Source organism: Squalius cephalus, assembly GCF_949319135.1.
Source record: "Squalius cephalus genome assembly, chromosome: 4".
In the NCBI taxonomy this organism is placed as follows: Eukaryota; Metazoa; Chordata; class Actinopteri; order Cypriniformes; family Leuciscidae; genus Squalius; species Squalius cephalus.
Genome location: NC_137125.1, coordinates 39,051,486 through 39,075,801, shown reverse-complemented (window position 1 = coordinate 39,075,801; position 24,316 = coordinate 39,051,486). Strand labels below are relative to the sequence as shown.

Genomic DNA, 24,316 nt, shown 5'->3' with positions numbered 1-24,316 from the left:
AAACAGCTGATCCTTCTTGTCTTAGTCCTCTACAAGTTTGTTGTTTGTTTTCAGTCTTGTTTACAAGAACCACCCCGGTATTACATGGACTATAGGACCAACCATGCTGTCGTCTAGTAGGAATTCATAGAATGTGGCTGCAGTTGGCTCTGACAGATAATCGTCCCTTACCTTACACCCATCCCCAACACACACAAATACACACCACCCAATTCACAATCTAGGTTTACACAGTAAATTTAGACTCAAGGAAACCTGTTGAGAATAATTCACGTATTGTCAAAATTACGAACCCGGGGATACTCTTACCATTGTAAATTCCCTCACCTAAATGGCTGGACATAAAGAAGATCCTGTTTGTCACCATTATGGAGACTGGTTGGAACTCAGATTTCATTTATGACCAAGACTAGACACATACATTGCTGAACAGACAGACACTGCAGCTTTTAGTCAGACCTTGATGGCCAGACAGAGGCTGTGTTACAGCACTTTATCAACATAGTGTGTGCAGCACAGTCCCAACAAGCATTCAGCCAGTAACAAATTCTGACATAAATGATACCTCAAACTGTGCAGCCTGTCAGGTAGATGGAGTTGAGATGGGCATACACACAAAACCCCTTAACAATAACCCAGCACAGCAACTCATCTGAGCTGTAGTGCCGTGAAATTGATCAACTACCCAGCGCACCTTAATAAATAGGCAGAACATCCTAATATCACAACTGTGGTGCAGTAGACTGTGCACATGCTCAGAACACATAAGTGCCTTATGAAGACTCTGGTTTGAATCTGACTGGGCCATGTCCTGATCCCACTCTCACACCTACTTTCCTATATCCTCTCCACTGTTTTTTAAAATAAAGTCAAAAATGTATGTTTAGTAAGTGCATTATTTTTAGGCCTTGTCCACACTAATACGTATGAAAATGCATCTTTTTCTTTTCATTTTGGCTTTCCATCCACACTGAGACGGCGTTTTTATTAATGAAAACAACGCTTTTTGAAAATACTCTCCAAAGTGGATAAATTTGAAAACGCATTGTAGTGTGGACTGACAAAACGGAGGTATTTAAAAACAATGACGTAAGTTTAGTCATGTGACGCATATTGAACCCATATATTCATGTTTATGTGCCATTCACTTTCACACAGTTGCTAAAATATGTACTTTGCACACTCTTCATATCACACTCCTGCAAAGGGTTACAATTCCATCTGTATCATCTCAGTGAGGGTTTACGCATGCACTCTAAGGTGAATTTAGCGTTTTTGGAAAACGCTTGAAAATGCTAGTGGGGCCGGAGAGCGTTTTTAAATGAAAACACCATTTTCAAATGTATACGTATTAATGTAGTCGTAGTCTTAGAGTTAGGTCATCGATGCAAATGACAAATTGGCTGTTCTGATGGTGTCTATGAGTTAATTGCACCTTTTAGAGGAAATCAAGAAATAATTTTTTTGACTTGCTGAGTGGGTCCCCTTTGAGCAGTGGTGGAGCAAGTTGAGTTCCAGTGTTTTGTTTAATGTCCACACTGCATTATGTGACATGACTGTATATTTTACCCACTGGGGTTTTGCAGGGATAACTTTCAACAAGCCATTAGGACAAAGCTGCTTTATGTTATTCCACCAGCATAAAGCAGACAGACCTAATAACGCATGCCAGTGGTGGCTGGTCTCTTTATCTCCTTACTAAAGAAGACCGTCATTCATCAATATCCTTTTAGTTTCTTTTGGAAGCAACCAATGCGTCCCTCAAAAGTCTGTTGTTGTTTCTGTTCCATGGCTTAATTCTCATAATCTTTGTTATAACACAGATTTGGTGTACTGAGTTACCATATTTCCACACTCCTCATATTAGGAGACTGTTCCCTGCATTGCTGTTATGGGAATGGTCACACTCTGCTGGCTAATTGGTTTTATGGTGCCTTATCGTCAGTTGAATCATACACTCCCTGAGGCGAGCAAGATATTAATGATCTTTTCAAGGGTTTTACATCAAAGAACAAGCATTGAAGGAAGGCCAAATGATTTGGTTGCATGAATTGTTTTGTTGGAAGTCATTGAGGGGGATCCCCTTAAAACATGGTGGATATCAGAAAGAACAAACCAAGACTCAATTTGCCAAACCTGTAAGGGAACAGGATAGTAGACAGGATACAGACTGGATAGGGGTCATTGGTCAGGGAGTTGTTGACACAAGCGGAAGTAAGGTCAAAGAAACAACTGGCAATACTATTGACACACTTAATGAAGGTGGAAAAGTAGGTAGAAACTATCGCTCATTAATATGCTGGGCACTTGCCACAGACTAAAATTTGAACATTCCTCTTGCAGAGTTTCCGACTTAGGCTACTAATTGGGAATCGTGCTTCTGTTACTCCAGTGAGGACTTTAGTTCTATCCAGTCGGGGAATTTTCTTCGGTCTCTAATCTGATGTGAGGTCATCGTAAGTTAGCCGGCCATGGAGACGCTAACCTCGCTCCAGTGCTAACTGATGCACTTCAGCCGTTGTTCCTTTGAACCAACCCCCTTCAAAGCCCTATCCCATCAGGAGAATGCAGATGCCATCATTATTTTCTTGGCTAGCTTTGAAACTCAAACCCCCTCATCTCTGACCTGCGCATCGGAGCCCGGTGATGATGACTGTGAGAGATGGCGTCTGTTTGCTTTGCTTTAGCATGGTGGAGCTTCACTCTGGGCTCTTGAGCCAGACTGGGGGCTAGTTTCAGCCACTGGAGGCCAAAGTGTAAAGGAGGAGATGCTATCACACCAAGAAATGGAGCCAGAATGGTCATCAGGGACTCTTGAGTCCTGGATGGGTACGAGGAGGCCAGGAGGAGGCCAGGAGGACCATGTTTGTGCAGGCTTAAGTCCAAAGGGTAGAGAAAAGGGTCAGGCTTTGCACTGTGACTAGTGATAGCCTCTAAAGAAATACTATATCAGGAACTGTTTGAGCTCCTAATGCCTCTTGAAGGACAAAGGGTTTGACAATGCTGAAATGTAGCCAAGGCCTTTCTGGATGAATGATAAATGGTAATGCTCAGGAAGATTCTGATTGAATTTAAAAATGGTTTTCAATTGTTGCCATATTTGTATACAGTTAAAACAGTAGCCAGGAGTGGAAACGTTGTGGAGAAAATGGAATGTGAATGAAACCTAGCCATGATGCTAACGTGGCCTGAAAACTTTTCATCTCAAAAGGTAGTAATAATTACATCTCTGAGTGCACTTAACCATTTAGTGTCTATTTTGTGAAGGCATCTACAAAATAACTGCGATGTAGATGTCCTATAGAGTGTTGAAGGGTTTGGATTAGCTATGGTAGGCGTTAATATCTTGTCTGTTTCCTGATTGTACATATGTTGAATGACCTTGTTTCCACTTCATCACTGCAAATTGGAGCAGAGCTATATTTTACTCATAGGGGGACTTGACCTTTGATCTTACGGGTGAGGGAGGTCACAACCCAGGTGGGGCATTGTCATCACTGCCGTGACGTGGCAACTTAACCTCCAATTGGATGGTTGGATTTCCAGGTGTGAACTGAGCTAATATATGAGTTGTCCGTCATGCTGAATGAATTTTCTCTGAAATTAGCCCATGATGTTGGAACTCAGATCCTCCAGAAGATGATGAGTTTGACCTGAAAGCTCACAGAGTTCGGCTTCACTCACAGTCTGAGTATAGCTGTGTGTGTCATCAGTGATGCGGTGTGACCACATTCATGACTCATTATTAACCAAGAACAGCAAAGTCCAAATAATGTATCACATAGAATGAGAGACAAATAATGAATAGCGTAGATGTAGATGTGAAAGTCTTACTGTAGCAAAATGGGCTTTGGTAGGTAATCAACATAACTTGTTAAGCATTTTTGGAATAAGATAACCAACTCCTTTGTTTTGATAAGGTTAATCTACAAGCTTGCATTACTATTTTAAATAATAGTTTCACACTTTGCGCATCATTTGACAAAATTACAGTTTGATGGAATGTATATTTATAATACTTTTCTCTAAATTCTAAAATCAGTCCCTAGGTCATAAAAGTCCCCCCTAGTTGAAGTAAGACCCTTAAATTTGTGTATGACCTTCATTGGAGGTATTGTCATGTGTATTTATATCTCGACTGCAATGTAGAAAAAGGACACTAGCCCTAAGCATATTATAAGTACTGCATAATGGAAAGTTGCCATTAAACACAATGGCGCCAGTACATATTATAATAACGCTAATGCCAGATCTAACTCAAATGGAGATTTATGGGATTATATAATGGCACTATCTTTTTATGAGCTTAAAAAATAAAAACGAATTATCTACTATAATTTGGACAGTGTTTAAGACAGTCTTCAAATTAACTTATAATATTTTTTGCTTCGTTTAAGAGTTGTTGTTTTTTCCTAATTACATGCAGTACTAATTACTATCACTATTTTCATAAATGTAGCATATGTTCATTATGTTGTGTGAACACGAGCATTTTAAAACATGAGATACCCTCAACCTGGGATGCAGGTCAGATCGACTCTCATCTCCGCCACGAATGATGAGCTCTCTAACGACACATCCCTAGAGCTTTATGCCCCTTGGCAGGATATCCCATGATTCTCTCTGACAGCTGAAGCACCAGCTCCTTGACACGTGGAGAGATTTATCAGCTGAGGCGTGACACTCTGGAGTCCTCTGGAGAGGCATACATGAGAATGAAGAAACAGATAGCATTCTTTTTTCACTGCTAATTAAACATAACCTTTAAGTCCATGCAAATCGCTTCTTTGAATGGCTACACTTCCTGCTGCACAAAATTATCCCAGTGCTCATTTGTGGGATTTTTGTACAGATGTGCCTATTGACTTGGAGCATTCTTATTTATGAGATAAATGCACTTGAACACCACAAAGTCATATTTAGTCTCTGGATTTAGTTTGAGCCCTAAATTTCTTAGTTGGGGGACGTCCATTAAAAAGTAATGGTTCCAATAGGTACAGCAGTTATTTTGTGTTTTGTGAAAGTACACATTAGCCTAATATTTATGATATTTGAAATACTTTTTTTGTAATGTTTGACTGAGTAAGTGGCAAGAAAGCAGGCAGCTTTGGAGAATACCTTAAGTATAGTTCAGCCAAAAAGGGAAATTCCTTCATCATTTACTCTCCTTCATGTTGTTGAGTTCAACACTGACATTGAAGAATCATTTGAGGAAAAAAATTATGCTGGTTTCCCAGTTATGAGTAATGCAGTGTGTCCAAATGAAGAAACCAAAGGCCCTCTTCAAGGATCTTCAAGTGCTTCAGCCAATCTGGTCGCTACAAGAAGAAAAAGACCATGGCTAAATCCGAAATCACCCCCTAAACCCTCATTCACTATTCCCTACGTTAATGAAACCGAGTGAGCGAATTCGGACAGCCGTTGAGCGTACATCGGTTGTACACTCATATTGCAGTGCAATGTGGGATTGAATAAGTGCACTCAATAACATCCACGATGGTTTCAGACATCACTACAAATGGCTGTCCCCTCATATAACGCCCTATTTGAGGGTATAGGGGGCGATTTCGGATTCAGCCCATGAGTCAGCATGATGACCTTGCTGTCTAACGGCCTCTGAGAAAGCAACCAAGAGACGCCATGAGAAAATGAATAAACAGATGATTGCATCACAGGCATCCTTGAGGACCTAAAATGCATTTCTACCAGAAAGACTCGGAAGATAAAGTGATGTAACAAGCATATTTTTATTGGCAGCCCAGCAAGCATTGTAAAGTTCTTTGGCGTAGGCCCCGTCCATAGTTCGTAATCCGAGGGTAGCGGATCTGCATCTCCTGCCTGAAGACGAAGGCAGGGGCGCAGCCGACCCCCTAGAAGGTATAGACAGGACCATCCTGGTGGTGGTGGGGAGGGTGGAGGTTGATGTCGCGTCGGCATCTGCGAACTCAAACATGAGTAAGTACCATCTTTTATACAGAAAGTATAAAGACGTGATTGGATAGAGATGAAGGTAGTAATGACGTAGTGATTGAGTCTTCCTGGCAGAACTTAGCTAAAGCTTCCATTTCTGGAAAGGCAGTTGAGAGTTTCTTTCATATATTTGAAGACTTCACATGCAAAAGCTGCTAAACACCACCTCCATTAAAAATAAATGAGATAACAATATTGAGCGAATGCTCTCGGCACATAGTATACCTTCATAAAATACTTTAGCTTCAGCTAAATCCCAACCTCAGCCTATTCATAAATACTGGTTTGTTGGCAGAAACCTCAAAATGCCACTTCCCTTTGCCAGCAAAAGCCTCTAAGTTCACAGAACCAATCAGAAGACACAAATCGAATTATATGATTTCAAGATGATTTCATTATCCTGAGATATCTCTAAAGAGATTTTTAACTAAACAATATGTTTAGAAGTTTATATTAGAAATGAACATTTTAGTACAATGGATTGTTTAGATTTTACTAATATCAGTTTAATCTTTACTGACTTAATTCACTTCTTAATGCACAACTTAACAGTGCACTTTTATAGTTATTTTTTATTTAATCTTTTTTTTTTTTTTACATCTGTCACAACGCTGTGCTGTAAACGCACACAACCACAAGGATGAAGGGAAACAGGCAGTCTTTAATAAATCCACAGGTATATCCACAAACAGAGAACAGAAATTCAATACAACTTAACAACCATGACAACAAACTCAACTCAGGAAAATGGTGCAAACTGAAAAACGATGTCCAAATGGTGTGTGACTATGACAGTACACCCCCTCCCGGAGGGCGCGACCTCGCACCGGTAGACGAATGGAGAAGGCTTTAGTGGAGGGTGAAGATCCAGGAGAGGGATAAAGAATCAGAAAGTCCAGGGTTGTGCAGGTGGTGGAACTAACAGGTGACGGCCTTGAACAGGGGCATGCGGATGGAGACCCAGGCCACAGCCAGGACTGCGCTCCATGATGGTGTCGCTGGAGGGAGGAGCCATGGTGTGAAGATTCTCAATGTCACCTCGGGGACGACTGGAGGCGACTAAGGTGATGGAGGTGGAGCCCACTGCGTAAACGGAGAGTCGATGAGGTGGAGAGACACCGAAGACCTAGGCGGCCGTGACAGAGCCGCAGCAATGACCCCCTCCCACCCCGGAGGATCAGATGGCAGATCCGGAGGGCAGAGGTGGAGCTGTAGGCGGAGGAGCCAGGGTGTCAAGTCGAGGTGGAGCGGAGCACTCCAAGGGCTGGAGGCGGAGCCACATACTCCTCACGCCCAGGAGGTCCGAGGAGTAGCAGCGTCACTGAGAAGAGGCTTAGGGGAAACTGAGGGACCTCTTCACACCTTTGGCCTCCGGACCCACACTTTCATCTCGGGAGGTTGTCTCTGCAGATCCGTCCCGGCCATCTAGGTCATCAATGTCGCTCCATCACCTCAGCCCTTCGTCTACGCGGTGAGCTCCAACTCCATCATCATCGCCTCCGGACATCCCCATGGTGCCGTCAGGACTCCAGCAATGGCATCATGGAGCACAGTTCTGGCTGTGGCCTGGGTTTTCACCATCGTGCCCCTGCTCAAGGCTCCTCCCTGGCTCTCACCACCTTCAGCACCAACCTGGACTTTTCTGTTCCACCTCCTCCCAGTCAGCCGTCCACCTCAAGAGCTTCCTCCTAAATCCTCTGCCTGTTTAATCAACCCTTCTCCAGCCCCTTCACCATCGCCTTGCCATCTCCTCATCCTCCAAAATAAGGCATTTTAATTACTGACATATAACCTTTTCATTCCCATTAAAGTGAAATTACTGAACCTAAACTTAGAAGCCTGATAAAAAAAAAAAAAAATTAAAAGAAAAATGTCAGACGGGCTTAAAGGTTTTTGCATCTGAAGTCTTCATTTATTCTGTGGAGTTATACTCAAAATAGGAACGTTTCATATTTAGCAGTTTTATGGTTTTGTTTATATATTTGTTCAGATGTTTTAAGACATATACTGTGTCTCAGACTATTTTAAACATGGAGGAAATAATAACATCACCTTTATAGAGAAAATGTGTAATAACTGAATACAGTACATGCCTCAGAATAGGTAGTTCTAAGAAATGTGTGGAAAGCTGCCAATGTGGGATTATATGTTCCCATCCTGGAGTCGTGACCATCCATTGGGAAGTTGTTGGCATTTATTTGAGTGCCCTTCATTTATGCTTTTGTTGTGAAGTGTGCATGCTGGCATAATGATTCTCACAAAAATGCCCAGGGTTTTGAGATTTTTCTCCATCTGCACGTCATTCTCCCAAAGGCCTGTTCAACCTCAAGGCAGGACCCAAACTCATGTCACCTTGGAAAACAAGGCCCTTGCATGGTAAATGCATTAAATGTATTAAGCCAGTAGAAGCCAAGAACCTAAAACCAAGAACAGGTCTTAACTGGATCTATTCACAGGAAACTAATTAAGCCTGAATATATCCCTGCATACTAACTGGCAATAAACAAAAGGAATCAGCCTGTATCACATGGAGGAATTCTCAGAATGCAAGATATGTTTACTGCAACACATTTTATGTGACTAGCCTTTTACAACAGTGTGTGTGTGTGTGTGTGTGTGTGTGTGTGTGTGTGTGTGTGTGTGTGTGTGTATTTTTAAATAATATATATTTATATAAAACTAACAATAGCTGGAACATTAGGTTCTGACACTTTCCAGACTGTATTGATTAGGAGAGACCAAGCCAAGGACATGCCACCAAAAACTTTGACGTCTGGTCATCCTAAATGAAACAAACCCTTTGCAACAGCTCAAAGAGCCTGGTCACATTTCTAGCTTTCCTCAGAATCACTTTCTCACCGTTTCATTTTGTACCTATTTGTTCAACTGATTCAAGTAATACCTTTAAAAGTGGAAACGCAATGAAACGCATTCATCACACTTGGGCACATGGCTTCTAGGGCTAATCCCTTGAGATCAAGTGAACATGCGTGGGCTGCTCTTCCTATGAAAAGCCTTGTAAAAGAAAACTATGTTCCTTCCCTGAGTGGTGAATGACCAGCTGATGGACTTCTGGTCACTGGCAATGAAGCCATGCTGATTAGTTATGCCTGTAAAGCTTGATTGAAGACAGCAGTCGGGTTGTGAGAAATGGTACTATTATAATATAATTTTAATGCTGATTTGTTTGCACATATGTTGGGGAATAAAAGTTATGCTCTAGCATTTACAAAAGCAGCATTTGCATATCTTCATGCGGTACGCAGTAGAGAATGGACATCAGTGTCATTGCAGAAGATCATCACCTCTGTCACAAACTGTAAGATTTATGACACAGTATTTGAGCCTATGGGCCATAACCTTTCACAACAAGGTAACGGGAGATGTGTCCACTATACGGGAGATGGCAACTACTGAATGATTTAACCCTTTGCAATGCACAAGAGCCAAACAGATTGACGTATAGCCATTTTCAGCACTTACTTGGTAAACAACTATTTACCCATTATAGGCTATTTATCATGTTCCTTTGATGTGAATAAATTATGATTCATTCAGAAATCTATGGATGCATTATTTGAAATGGATAAATATCAAGTGTAAAGCATATGGGGTGTTTTATTTTTTTTGCCTTATCCTCCCAATTGCTCTGTTTGAACATTTAGGAACTGTATACACTAAAATGATCTGCCTGAGAGCAATACGAGCCGTCAACAACTCGCAACCTTCAATAAAACATCACACACTGATCTTGTAGGAAATTCTCAGAGGACACATAACACTTCGGAAAGGCCTTTCATGTGTTTATGGATTTAAGATAAATGGTTCTTATAGCTATTTTTACTTCACATGCGTGAGCTTTTCAAAAGCCATTTTGACTGCGCACATTCCAGGCTATTTTTACAGGGCGTGAATACAAGACTCTCTTTCCAGTGTCCAGCATTTCTATGTGCGTGTTTCAGAAATTAAGTTAATTTTCATGAAAGCAGTCCACAATGCCATTTACAATAAAAATCAATACCTGTGATTTTATTTGTCTTGGTTGGTTACTTAGGCCTATAAATCAAATCGAATCCTGACAGTATAGTTTTATTGTCTCATATACTGTACAAGGGTGTACCAGTACGTCATGCATTCCCTGGGAATCAAACCCATAAGCTTGGCATTGCAAATATATGTATTCTTTACTATTTTTAATGCTTTTGAAAGAAGTGTTTTATGCTCATCAAGCCTGCATTTATTTGATCAAAAATACAGAAAAAAAACAGTAATATTGTCAAATATTATTACAATTTAAAATAATGGTTTTCTATTTGAATATACTTTGAAATAGCCTATAGTTTATTTCTGTGATGCATCATTACTCCAGTCTTCAGTGTCACATGATCCTTCAGAAATCATTATTATATGCTGATTTGATACTCGGTTATTATCAACGCTAGAAACAAGTTGTGCTGCATAATATTTTTTTTAAAACCTGTGATAATTTTTTCAGGATTCTTGGATGAATAAAAAGTTAAAAAAAGAACAGCATTTATTTAAAATAGAAATCTTTTGTAACAATATACTCTACCGTTCAAAAGTTTGGGGGCAGTCATTTTTTGTGTGAAATTGATAAAAAGTGATAGTCAAGATTTATATTGTTAGAAAAAAATTATCTTTTGAATAAATGAATTCAATGAATGAATAAATTGATAACTTTTTATTCAATGAATCCTGAAAAAAATATCACAGGTTCCAAAGAAATATTATTCAACACAACTGTTTCCAACATGATAATAACTGAGTATCAAATCAGCATATTAGAATGATTTATGAAGGATTATGCGACACTGAAGACTGGAGTAATGATGTTGAAAATTCAGCTTTGCATCACATGAATAAATTATATTGTAAAGTATATTCAAATAGAAAATCTATCATTTTTAATTGTAATAATATTTCACAACATTAAAATATGATTTTTTTCTGTGTTTTTAATCAAATAACATCAGGCTTAATGAGCATAAGATACTTCTTTCAAAAATATAAAAAAAAATAGTAATGTTTCCAAACTTTTGACCGGTACTGTATATATATTTAAGATATATAACATATATATATATAATGGTTGCTTCTGTCTCTGTGATCCTTGTGGTTTTGTTCCTTTGTTCCTTGAGTTCTGTGTTATCTGTTTAATGTATTACTTTATTAAAAACCCTGCGTTTAGACCCTCACCTTCTCCAGTTTTCTCCAGCACGTTGCAATACATATATTTATATATTGCAGACTGTCCCATATAACAAAGTTAGTTAGGCTATACATGTGTAACATGGACAATGTAATGTAATGTCCCCTTTATTTCTCACTCGGACTCCTGTGTTCCTGAGGGCCCATTGAAATGAGTCTGAAGCCCTGCAACAGCTAAGCACTGGATAGAATTTCACATTCTATATTTAAGTCCCCTGACTTGTGTCACAGGGCTATTTAAATGCCAACAGTCTTACTGTCAAAACAGCCTACAACAACATGATGGACCTGTTTGAGACCAACACTTATTTTTTCAACGATTTACGTTATCTGGAGGGGGACCATGGGACTTTGGATATGCCAGGAGTGTCCCCACTCTATGAGGGCACTGACAGCCCTTTGTCCCCGGGACAGGATCCGGTCCCGTCCGAGACAGGGTGCGAGAGCAGCGGAGAGGAACACGTCCTCGCGCCGCCGGGACTGCAGTCGCACTGCGATGGTCAGTGTCTCATGTGGGCTTGCAAGATCTGCAAAAGAAAATCTGCCCCCACTGACCGGCGGAAGGCCGCGACTCTGAGAGAGAGAAGGCGGCTCAAAAAGATCAACGAGGCGTTTGACGCGTTAAAGAAAAAGACGGTGCCCAATCCGAACCAGAGGCTGCCCAAAGTGGAGATTTTACGCAGCGCAATAAACTACATCGAGAAACTGCAGGACCTGTTGCATTCGCTGGATGAGCAAGAACAGAACTCTGACAATGACCCTTACACATACAACGTGAAAGAAAACCATGTAAGAACACATCCAAGCCAATACAACCGATCCATGTGCTCTGACAGCAGCTGGATCCACGTGGTGCCACATGTCTGCTTCCAACTAATTATTATTGATATTAATTACAAAAATTAAATTAAGAGTAGGCTAATATTAATGTTTACCATCATGATTGCCTGTTCAGGTGGCTCCCAATGAGTATCATTGGAAAAAGACCTGCCAGAGCTGGCAGGGGAATCCAGATCATTCCAACTCCCCGATGGCCGGTCACAGAGAAGGTTGGTAGCCTACCGAGAAATAAGTTTAAGGTTTTAATTATGGTCTTAAATAGCTGGTTATTAATGTTCCATGCGCTGGTGATGTACGTAATGGTCTGCGAGTAGTAGTATTTGCGCATGATTGTGCCCTAAAAACTACAGCAACAATAATCTCAACCTCGTGTTCTCTTAAAAAATGCTATAAAATAATTCAAAATTGAATGAGAAACTATTAAGAAATTATTCTTATTTCCAGTGTCGGTGTAGTGCGTTTTGACTTAGTAGGGAAGAAGTCTGTGCGTAATTGTGTTTGCATAATTGCTTTTCGTTACTGTCTGCGCGTAATTCTCTACATGTGCGAAATGTTTCATACATAAATCCCTGTGTGTAATTGTTTTTCTGTAATGGTCTGTAGCTAATCCTCACTGCATAATTTCGTGTAATTTTCTACGCTTGTTTTTCGAAGCAAACATGATCCATGGCTATAACGTGTGTTCCAGGAGCCGCAGTGGAGTCTTCAGCATCCAGCAGCCTTCGTCGCCTCTCCTCGATTGTTGACAGCATTTCCACTGAAGAGACGAAAGCTCGATGTCCCGACCAGACCTCAGAAAAGTGAAGCTCAAGCATCCCACCTCACATTTCCGACTTGTATTTATTTCCATGAGCTATAGTGTAAATGTTTTAAATGTAATAGGCGACACTTTCATAAATAAGTCATTAACAAACATCCTTATATAATGCGCAACAGGTCATGTCAGGTCACAATCTGAAAAAATGAATATTTCTGAAAATATGTAAAAGATTCATATAATTAAATGTAACCATGTGATCTGTTAAGCATTGTATAAAATAATGTTTTTATTACATTGCAAATATTATTAATGAAAATGTAATTATGAAGTGTTCCATTTATTTTTCATAATTGACCATTCAGTGTAGTTGCTGCAGGTAATTCCAGGTTAATTTAAGGGTCATTAATATCAGCAAAATGATTCCTGTCAAGGTCTTCCTAAAATGTACATATTTTGTAATATATTGCTGTTACTTAAATTATTTTATAAATGAACAAGAAAGAAAGAGCACTTGGTGACTATACCGGATATAATTCCCAACATTAAACATAAAAATCAAAGTTGTTCTCTGTATTTTTATTTATTTAATTTACAATTATTATCAGTTTTTAATCATTTTTCCAGAGGTTTTGATGTGCCTGCAACATTCCAATGAAATATTCCCTTGTGATTTCAAAATATACCTGCCTATTGTCTTATAAAGTTCAACTAGGCATTAAACAATGAAGACATACAACCTTGTTAAGCTTTAAATTAATTTAGCACCGATGTAAAATCTTCATACTTGTTCAGTTGAATCTATTTTGAGTCGTAGCATTTACTTAAAGGTCCCAAGCTGAAGGTAACAGGCATGTATAGCTCGCAATGATGGCTGGCCACCAAATGTCCTCATTACAGCCATTGAATTAAAAGCCCTCCGTATTCCAGCAGCAGCCTTGACCAGTCAAGCCAGCAGCTCTCCCAGATTTACGAGCATTAACGGAGTGTTAAAGTATGACTGGCCCTGAAATAGCCCTGGCCTTGCCTGTTAGTTCCAGCTGGCAGGGCCGGACTCAGGATTGGCTGCAATGAAACCCACCGTCTATCTCATGATCAGAAGTAGAAGGTTGGTCAGGGGAAAATATCGCAAAGCTGTAAGCAACATGACAGCTATCATAATGTTACAGTCTGTGAGGGTTTTCCCCTTGGATGAAGCATTGGGTTGCATTGCATTCATTGGTCAGGTTTAATTTGCAAGTGTGAATATGTGTGTGTGTGTGTGTGTGTTTGGCAACTATCCATCGGTAGAGTTGATTTGCTGGTGTTCCCGAGATCCACTGCGGCATTTCCATCTTGCACAGCGTGCTGTCTGTCAGGACCGGCTCTCTGATCTTTCCATTTAACACACTACCACCTTTGACCTCATCACAGACACAAGTTAACTTATGTACTCAAACTCTCAAATGACTCGGAATGACCAGTGATCTGCACATCTGGGAATCAAGGTCGTAAAAGAGTAAATTCATATTTTATTCCATCCTCCAGAAAATGGAATAAAAGGATGCAAACTTATTATGTCTGGATTTTTAATATCACTTCAGAAATCAGACTGAAATCATTTAGAAAGTAAATACTTAACATGTGCATTACCGCTTTGAAAGAAGTCTCATATGCTCCCTCATGTATTTATTTGATCGAAAATACAGTCAAATTGTTAAACATTATTACAATTTAAAATAAGTGATTTGTATTGTCATGTATTGTAAAATGTCATTTATTTCTGTGATGCAAAGCTGAATTTTCAGCAACAGTCTAGAGTCACATGATCCTTCAGAAATCATTCTAATATGCTGATTTCAATGTTATCCATGATAAAAACAGTTGTGCTACTTAATATTTGTGTGGAAACCATGACTTTTATTGGATAATTTGATGAAAAGTTACAATACAATGTTTTTTGTTTAATAATAAGCACAATATATTTAAATATGAATACATCAGCATGTTATTTGACATGTTTTATGGTAACATTAATAACACCTCAGTATAAACAATGCTTTGGCGACTGCACACTTCGGGTGATTGTCTGATAAGTTATATGGCATTAAGATTGGGACACTTCAAAGAGATTTATTGCTCTCCGCTTAGTAAGCCAGACTGTAACCAGATAGCTCTGTCTACAGTGTTGTTTTAATAGGATCTCAGAGATGGTGCGATTTTATTTGGGTTCTTTCTTTATCGTGATGCTCGACTCCTTCAGGAGAGAGAAAAATCAAATTTTGAAAGATCTTGACAGATTCATTGCTTGATTTGCTTATGAACATACTCTGAAATGCATAACAACTAGAAATGTGTCATTAGTTACCATCAAAGGGAGGAACAATGAATGTGATTATAGCATCATGCCATCTGGGAATTATCCCAGAGAAACATTTTATTGCACAGAGGGCTCGAGAGACTTTGTTTAAGCCTCAGCTTTCTCATGGCTGATTCAAATACAATTCCTGATCAGAAATAAAAATGACACAAACTATATAATATACCTCTATCTATCTATCTATCTATCTATCTATCTATCTATCTATCTATCTATCTATCTAAGCAAATATCTGTAAAGCAAAGTTTTTTGAGGTAGTGATGAGGTCTGGAGTAAAACAGACCTCACATTCAACTAAAGCTAAACTATAGGACTGAAGATGTGTTTTGGAAAACATTTACTGACATTCCTTTGAATACCCAGTTATGGAGCCATTCTGATATCCCACATCACTGGAGCTTATACAGGACACTTCCTTTAGCTGCCAGACAAATGCTGTTGCCAATCACACCATCTGATCATGTGATCAAATATGATACTGTTATTGCTGACGGAAAAAGTGCAGCCAATGGCCGGTCTTGGCAGGCAAAAGGAGGCTGGAGAAAAATAACAAGAGGCTGGAGGAAACATCGGAATTTTCCTTCAGTGAATGCAACTATAAAATCATAACATCATTTACATGGTGTAGCCTATAGTCAGTCTAGATGTGAGAAAAAAAGCGAAATGAAGTGGCTAGTAAATAAATCAAATAAATGTTCATTTGAATTGCACGTTTATTCTTAACACAAACACTTGTGAGAGAAAATAAACCTGAGAGCCCGCACAGGACAGAAACACTAACGCTTACCCTCTGCCCTACACTTAACACAGTTCCTGACCCTTGACAACAACCCTCAGAAAAGCTTCGAAGTTCCCCAGAGACATCGCAATATTCCCAAATCTCAGAGCAGGTTTGTGTGCTCACTCAGACCTTTGCGCGCTCGCCATATGCTTACGCAATCTGAGTTGGAGTCAGTTATCGACTGCTGTCAGGTTTTCTCGTTGTCCATGTTGTTAACAGTCAATTGTCTTTGATCTGAACGACAGCTAAACAGGATTATCCCTTGCCAATGTCTTCTTCAGCTGTGCGCAATACAATCTACACCGGCTCTCCGTGTTTTCTTAGGTGCGCAGGGTTCCCAGACACTAGAGAGGCCAAACGTTTTAGCACGTTGTGAGAAATATCCGCATTGTATCTTTATTAGCTGTCAACACTGATGGCTCGAGTAATGACCTCTATACAGCAATAGACGGGGATTTTAAAACACTTGATCAGTGTTACGGTTATAAACTATGTGTTTTTATTGCGCAACTACCTTTACGCACCGTTTGTAAGCGTTATTATTGACGTAATTTGAAGTGGATTAAACAAAAAATATAATCCAACCCTCTGCTATGCAAATAAATGTACTCAAACATGGCCTACAGTATATGTACAGTCTGTGCAGGCGTGTGATCATGGTAACAGAATGTGATCATGGCCTTGTTCAGCATTTGAAAGGATTCTGGTATACATTTTAATGATGGGTTTCTGATTGTGTGTGATGGTAGTGACATTTTTCAGTTTTTGGAGAAAAAGCTGAATAGTCTGCAGTCAATTATTTCAGGTCTTTGGAAAAAGCAAGCAAAAAAAAAAAAAGGTTTTTAATCAGATTTAAAACTGATTCCTTGATTTTAATGCTTTTTACAAATTCTTGTAATTTCTTTAGATAGTACTTTTTTAGTAATGATTTATTGTAGAGGTTAAGAAAAGTTTGGGCAGGGGACAGGGTACTACTAGTTAGGAAACAATTTTTTGATTTACCAATTAAAAATAGAATGATCGTTTTTTAAATATCATCCTAGATGGGAGAGAAAACTTGCCTGAATTGAGGAATAACCCATATACATATATTAAAATATATAAATGTCACAATTTCATTATTTTTACAGATGCACAATTGACAATTTAATCACTTCTTTCTTCAACATTTTGATTTTAGGTCCGATTTTTGTTTATTTTTTTATGTATAGTCTTCATTTATAGTCATTTGACAAATTCATTTTAGTACATTTATATAAAATGCAGTTTAAAATAGTTTTAGTACAATGCTCCGAATGGCAAAAAGAAGCAGAAATCTTGCCACACAGTCGCTAATGAGCTACTTAGAAATTTAATGAGGGTTAACTAACATGGACACGCTGCCTCTGACACCTTCATCCACTGTCCGGATCTTGAGTTGTTTATCTGTGTGAGTGTGTGCCTCTGAAACGCTACACCAGCCCTTACAGCTGGGCCGCATCTGCAACGCTGCTCTTTCTCAAGCGTAAAACTAGCTAGCAAACACTGGAGTCATTCTTGACCATTTCGTTTTGAGGTAATAGAAAATAACATATATTTGTTTGGTTTAATTTTTAATGCATCGTTTCTTCAGGGGCCCCATGCAGCATATGTATATTAAAAGTCTTTAAGAGGATTTACAACTGAGTGCATATTGAATGTATATATATATATATATATATATATATATATATATATATATATATATATGCATGCACTCAATTGTCAATAATCTTAAAGACTTTTAATAATCAATACAAGTCTTGGACACAATGCAGGAAAAAAACGTGAGTAGCCACAGATAAAAATCTGCACCTATACAATTAAAGTGCAAAAAAACTTTCAAAGTAAAGTAAGATCTAAAGTAGACTTCTAAAGCAAGAGTTTCTGCACATGAATGTTTATTGATGATAATTCCCTCTTGTAATGACCGTCACGCTGTTGAACTGAGTGAGAAACCACCCCTATACACAGATGTGGGAAACTCAGTAGGGGTGTTGGGTCTGGGTGGGGATCTGGGTGGTGAAGGAAGGGGGGTCGCTGAGCCCTGCCTTGGCCAATGGGGCACGGTCATTAGGGCTGACCAGTGTGGGCCCCAGTATATAAGAAGGGCCGTATGGCACCAGAGAAACCACATCACTCAGAGGTCGCCCCCTTACAGATCTCCTACACCACACCAATCATGGACGTATTCTCCACATCCCAGATCTTCTATGACAGCACCTGTGCCTCGTCCCCTGAAGATTTGGACTTCGGCCCCGGAGGGGAACTGACCGGGTCTGAGGAGGACGAGCACGTCCGGGCCCCCGGTGCTCCGCACCAGCCGGGTCACTGTCTGCAGTGGGCCTGCAAAGCTTGTAAGCGCAAATCCAGTACGGTGGACCGCCGGAGAGCCGCCACTATGAGGGAACGCCGCAGGCTGAAGAAGGTGAACCACGCGTTTGAGGCGCTACGACGATGCACCTCGGCAAACCCCAGCCAGCGTCTTCCCAAGGTGGAGATCCTGAGGAACGCCATCCAGTACATCGAGAGCCTTCAGGACCTGCTTAGGGAACAGGTGGAAAACTACTACAGCCTGCCTATGGAGAGCAGCTCTGAGCCTGCCAGCCCCTCCTCGAGCTGTTCTGAAAGCATGGTAAATATTACTCTTTTCCTATAGGTCAGGGCCCAAAAGCTCAGAAAAAGCCTTTTCAATGTAGGTTTTCATCTTTTTGTCTGTATCCAGACAAGGTCACTGTACTCGTCTCTCCATGTTTTCATCTTCATATTTTCTCTCAATAGCACACAGGGGATTTTATCCCTCAAATGGAGTCAGGGTTGCCTCACTCTCAGCATGACAACGATAAATTGCTGCCAACATCTGGCTCTTTTTATACGCTGAGATATAAGCTTACTGCTGTTTGTCAGGGAACTGAAAGGAATCTACAGTAGATGTGGTATTGCAACATATCGGGTTGATATTTGGTACAAAATTAACAGAGTTTATTAAATAGCTAATCTTACTTGTGTCTGTTTTAGTGCTCACTTGCTCAGCAATACACTGTTTATCATGCAGGTTTTCTTCTCAATGCACATTTGCTAATCACGCCCAGATGAATTTTGCTAACGGTGACTGTTATTATGATTTTTACATATACTTGGGCATATTCTTTGATTTGGTTCTCATAATGTAGAAAGTGCCATGTAGTTTTGCGAATTTAGCTTGATGCTAATATTTTTGCTAATCGTTTGTTGACAAAGACTACAGTAGCTTATATAAAAAGTCATTTAAATGTTACCCCATGAAACACATTTTTAGGTTACCTGACTAAAATTTTTCTAGTTAGCGTTTATTTATTCGAGTAAAATCGTTTTTGCAGAAGTGAGGCATGGCCGATTAGAAAAGATTGCTAGTCATTGGTTGACAAGGCCAAGACTTCTAGACGTAATTGTTCTGAGCAAGTTGATGAGTTCGTAAAACTTTAATAAAGTAGAACTGTCTTTGAGATTTAGACGCGTTCTACACAAATGAACAGGACAAGAAGACCGCAGAAGTCAAACAGCAATGGTACAAACAATGTGAGATGTTGATTCACAAAACATTTATGTATCTCAGTAGAGGGTTTAAGATATAGGTGGATATAGCAATGTCTTTCCCACTGGACTCTTTATAGCCTAATAAAGCCTCAGTAAATCCTGCCAACAGAGACTGGCAGGAAAGTGGTGGCCGTGCCGCATTCCTGACTGACTGCATGAGCTGCGCTGCTGCCAGGATTTTCTGCAGATTTACTCGGAGAAAGTGTCATCTTGCACAAACTGGTGTGGCTTCCACTGACTTAATCAATTCGCCACGCCTGAAGCCCAGCATAGCGTGGGAGTGCCTTGCAAAATAACCAGCCTGTGAAAGAAAGAGAAGTGATCTAGTGAAGCGCATGGACCACGCAGTGCTGCTCATTCGCTGCTCGTGGCTCCAGTGATGCTCGAGTTGTTGTTGAGGAAAAGAATCAACCTCATGTACACCACGTTCACTGCTTTATATCTGTGAATGCTGATGGAACTTTTTGTGTTCTTCATTAAGGTTGACTGCAACAGTCCTGTATGGCCTCACATGAATCCAAACTGTGGGAATAACTACAACTTTAATGCACAGACTGGTAAGAAATAAAACCATTTTCATTTTTTGTTTTTTATTTTATGTGGAGTTCACTAATAATGTAATCTTTCTCGATCAATCCAGCTAGTGCGGTGGCCAGAACTCCAGGAGCGTCTAGTTTGCAGTGTCTGTCCAGCATCGTGGACAGGCTGTCCTCTGTGGACACGGGAATTGCAGTGGGAATGAAGAACATGGTCGCTCTTTCTCCGACTGGAAGTGATTCCCAGTGCAGTTCTCCAGACAGTCCCAGCAACAGACCAGTCTATCACGTCCTGTGAGAGGGAGCGAGACACACATTGCATGTTCATTTTGAATAACTTGTTAATGCTTTCAGAAACCAATAAGCTCCATTCAGCACAATTACAAAGGTTTGCCCTCAAATTTATGGTTAAAATGCAAAACAAATCTGTGGATTCTTTCTGGGCCTTGTTATAATTTGGTTTATGTCATCAGGCTTTAACTTAAGTGTCTTAAAAAACAAAAACTATGCATAAAAATATATCACATTAAAGTACAAACAGTGGATATTTTACTGTGTTGGCTGACTATGTAGCTTAACTACATTGACATTGGTTTTATTTATCAATAATAATCGCTGTGGTACTTAATAAATGCTGTTTTTGTTTTGTTTTTTGTCTTTACACTTGATGTTGTCCACAACCTACCATCTCTGTGTTGTAAATAAGATTGTACATAATTTTAAATGACTGTTATTGTATTCATGTAATGTTTTTTGTCATATTTAATGAACATTGTCACATAAAAATGACTTTTTCACCAATAATAAATCTCAAAAAGTTGTATTTAATAATACCTTTTGTCACTATTTGATTTAAAATGAGGAATCCAATTCTCGGGTGCATTTTGCATCTCAGTAAATATTGACGGCAGCTTGGGCCCAATCATACGACATTTGTCAGCTGCTAGAAAATCATTGCTGTTGGAGGAGGACAGTTGATAATGTGATGAGTTGGATGTTGAAGAAAGAGAGAGAAAGAAAGGAAATGAGCTCTGTGTGCCTGTTTGCTTAATGTAACAAATGTTACACATCATTCACACCCTCTTAATACCATTGTCATGAACAAATGGCCACATGCTGACACTTCAAGGTGCTGCTTGTGTGTGTGCGTGTGTGTGTGTGTGTGTGTGTGTGTGTGTGTGTGTGTGTGTGTGTGTGAGTGAGTGAGATGGAGAGAGAGGGAAAGGGAGAAAGAGAGTCTTTGCACAAAAGGAAGAATTAGTTTAATTTCATTATTGATCACAATATTAAGTTGTTTTGCCTGATTAATCTACACAAGTATTATTTTGTGACCAAATGTGCCCATCATACACAGTGTTATCAAGTAACAGTGTAAAACCTACTCAAATTTGATGCAATTAAACAAAAACTACTCAGAGAGCGAAATTTACACTGGATTATCAGTAAATAACAGTATAATAAAGAAGCTCTAATGTGAAGTTATGTATTTTATGTGTACATACTATTGCTATTTATTTAAAAACATCCTCATATACATCCTTAGACTTCAGTGACATAAGACTTCACTGTAAACAATTATTTTCATTTGTTATATTTTGTCAAATCAACTTAGATAATTAATGTTGTTAAGATAACATAATATTTTGAGTTTCTATTTATTAAACTAATCTCCCTCACTGCATTAACTCAATTTTTTAATTTCAATGAACTCAAAATTTTAAGGCAACTAGGTGTAAATGAACAGTAAAATATGAAATACATCTTGTACACTTTGGGTGTAAAAATAAATGAATAAAATGTGAAATACAACAGTAAATTCAATTCTATCCCTCATCCACATTTTTTAGGAAGAGTTCTGGCATTAATATTAGCAATGTTTTTTGAGCATATCTGCTCCCTTCTAGTGTTCTTATTAGTGAATCAAATTGAGAAACAACCTTCAAGTAAAAAAATAAAAACTTGCAACCCCCATTAAAGGAGCTACTTTCACATTTTAGTAGGTGCCTATGCAGTCTCTGAGCCAATTGCTCTCGTAAAGAGTTTCAATAATGCATTAGAGGATCTTTCGCTGAGAATCTTTCAAAGAGCTTTAAGTACAGTAGATTCAATTTCAGTAAGCAATCCTGTCGCCCACCTGGCTATAACTCCAAATGCAATGCAGGAAATATCCATGGCTAAAGCTCTACTATAATCCGTTAAATGACTCATATATTGGGATTTATTATTAACCCTTTAAAGGATTTAAACCTTCAATGGATTGAATAGCATGGTCTGCTCTGACTGCACATGTTAAAAGCTTTTCATTGTAGGCCATAAAAGGTGACTTTTTTCACTTAAAAAAAAACTTTTATTTCTTTTGTGTGTGTGTGTGTGTGTGTGTGTGTGTCATTTTCTGTAACGGTGTATATCTTAATGTCTTGACAAATAAAGGAGAAAGAGATTACATTTATTCTCTAGGAAAAATATAAAGTTCATTGACCTTACTGCATTGACAACAATGCACTTAAGACCTTTGGCCACTAGAGCGCAGTATTTTCTCAAGTGCATACACAATGCTGTGACTCCTGGTAACCAAAGGCCTTCAGTTGCTGCCTTGAATATTTAAGTACAATCAACTTGGATGTTTAAGTAATTTCTACGTAAATTACATTAATTGAATTTTGTTGACATAACAGTAAAATACTTTAGTAATTCTAGTAAAATAGGTCTGAATGGAACCCATTTAGGCTACCCATGAGCATTAATACATAGAGGCAAGTACTTTAGAAACCAGCCTTTATTAATTTTTAAGAGATGGGGTTTGGGGCTGGGTCCGTGGGACAGTTTCTTGGGGACGAGTCTGAGGGAAGAACAGGAGACAATGGTAAGGAGAATGCAGAAAGTAAAATAAAAAGTGAATCCCCAGAAACAATAATTAGTGTGCAGATCACAACTTGACAGGTTCAACCCTTCAAACTGTCAATCTGTGCGTTAGTGGTGGAGAATTTAAGTACCTAACACTTTCTGCCTTGTTTATTGTGAGCGAGTCATTGAATCACTCAAACAGACGATTCCTTAAAAAATGACTCATGAGTAAATTAGGCTACACAACAAACGCGATCGGTTTAGCTTCGCTTGCAAGTTTGGAACTGCTTCCGTTGGCGCAGCAAAAATAGAAAAAAACTACGGACAACATTGTGTCTAAAATGTAAGTTGCTCTATATTAACTTTTTATTTATTGAACAGTTGTTGAAACATGATATGTTGGACATGGAATAGCCTTTTTGCTTCTTTAGTGAAAATTTATTTTATCTGTCTCTCTTGGCATTTGGTAAACAAACAAAAAATTGTACATTTTTAGGGGATAACTGGTTAATGTTCCAGATAGTTTGTAAAATAAATCGCCTGGCTGTGCTATTCGCTGACGGACTCGTTTAAAAGGCCCTTCTTGAAGACATTCAGTCCTCTCACTAAAACCTTCTCTTAGCTTGATTTTCCGCTAAAAATGCTATTTGAAATTCACCTAGAGCAGCTTCCAGCACTTTTTTTTTTTTTACCAGTGCATTTCCATAACTGTAGCATGATATTTCCTGTTGTTTATTGTTTTTTTAGGCTACTTCTCAATTTCTCAATATCTATCCATTGAAATATTTTAGAGCAAAGCACTACTTGAAAAAAAAGAAGAAAAAAAGGATTTTATTAATTTCCTTGACTTATATAGGCCTGTAAATCTATTTTTTAAACTGTACAAGTGATGAGGCAGTATAGACATGAAAGTGTTTTTTTAAGTATTCATGTTTTATCTAGTTTAACACTGAGATAAAACACAAAAAGTGTCCTGATCTGCTTAGATTGTTGCGCACAGGTTTAGATATAACGTTAAAGCTCTGATTTAAAATTCACCAGACCTACAATTCCAAGTGCAAATCCACTTTGATCCAAGTAAATCTATGTGCTGCCTTGGGAGTACCTTTGTTAGTGATACAATATTTTAAAAGATCCTAGTTTCAGGCTTTTCCAATGGATATTCTGTTGTTGTCAGGATTTTGCTCAGACCTGTGGATTTTCTGCCAGAAAATATTACATAGATAGATTACGTTTGTTTAGCTACACTTTTAGAACAGATTTTAAAGAAATTAAAAAACACATTTAACAACTGGATCACATCAGTGATTCATACATCTTGGGTGCCCATACCATGTAGTTTCATGAGTTAAATGTTTTATGCCATGTTGGACTGTTATAGGTGTAATTGTATATTAGGGCTTTTT

At 38.9% G+C, this 24,316-nt stretch overlaps 2 protein-coding genes across 3 annotated transcripts; both read left to right on the top strand.

The window, feature by feature from the left end:
- The first annotated feature begins 11,450 nt into the window (after nucleotides 1-11,450).
- Nucleotides 11,451-13,362, top strand: myf6 (myogenic factor 6). Of its 2 annotated transcripts, none has more exons than XM_079870229.1 (3): nucleotides 11,451-11,988; nucleotides 12,155-12,248; nucleotides 12,728-13,362. In XM_079870229.1, exons 1-3 carry the CDS (start codon nucleotides 11,479-11,481, stop codon nucleotides 12,841-12,843), a joined length of 720 nt encoding a protein of 239 aa, XP_079726355.1. In that variant the 5' UTR covers nucleotides 11,451-11,478; the 3' UTR covers nucleotides 12,844-13,362. The 2 variants fall into 2 exon arrangements, with proteins under 2 accessions (XP_079726355.1, XP_079726356.1); XM_079870230.1 differs by having other exon boundaries at nucleotides 12,694-13,341.
- Nucleotides 13,363-18,007: 4,645 nt separating this feature from the next.
- myf5 (myogenic factor 5) lies at nucleotides 18,008-20,892 on the top strand. Its single transcript, XM_079869402.1, has 3 exons — nucleotides 18,008-18,589; nucleotides 20,012-20,087; nucleotides 20,171-20,892. The coding sequence occupies exons 1-3, from the start codon at nucleotides 18,071-18,073 to the stop codon at nucleotides 20,362-20,364; spliced, it is 789 nt and encodes a 262-aa protein (XP_079725528.1). The 5' UTR covers nucleotides 18,008-18,070; the 3' UTR covers nucleotides 20,365-20,892.
- Nucleotides 20,893-24,316: the final 3,424 nt, after the last annotated feature.

Coding starts and splice junctions, on each gene's coding strand:
- myf6 (XM_079870229.1), top strand. CDS start 11,479: ATGATGGACCTGTTTGAGACCAACACTTATTTTTTCAACGATTTACGT. Junction 11,989..12,154: donor ACAACGTGAAAGAAAACCAT/GTAAGAACACAT, acceptor TTGCCTGTTCAG/GTGGCTCCCAATGAGTATCA. Junction 12,249..12,727: donor GATGGCCGGTCACAGAGAAG/GTTGGTAGCCTA, acceptor CGTGTGTTCCAG/GAGCCGCAGTGGAGTCTTCA.
- myf5 (XM_079869402.1), top strand. CDS start 18,071: ATGGCACCAGAGAAACCACATCACTCAGAGGTCGCCCCCTTACAGATC. Junction 18,590..20,011: donor CGAGCTGTTCTGAAAGCATG/GTAAATATTACT, acceptor TTCTTCATTAAG/GTTGACTGCAACAGTCCTGT. Junction 20,088..20,170: donor CAACTTTAATGCACAGACTG/GTAAGAAATAAA, acceptor CGATCAATCCAG/CTAGTGCGGTGGCCAGAACT.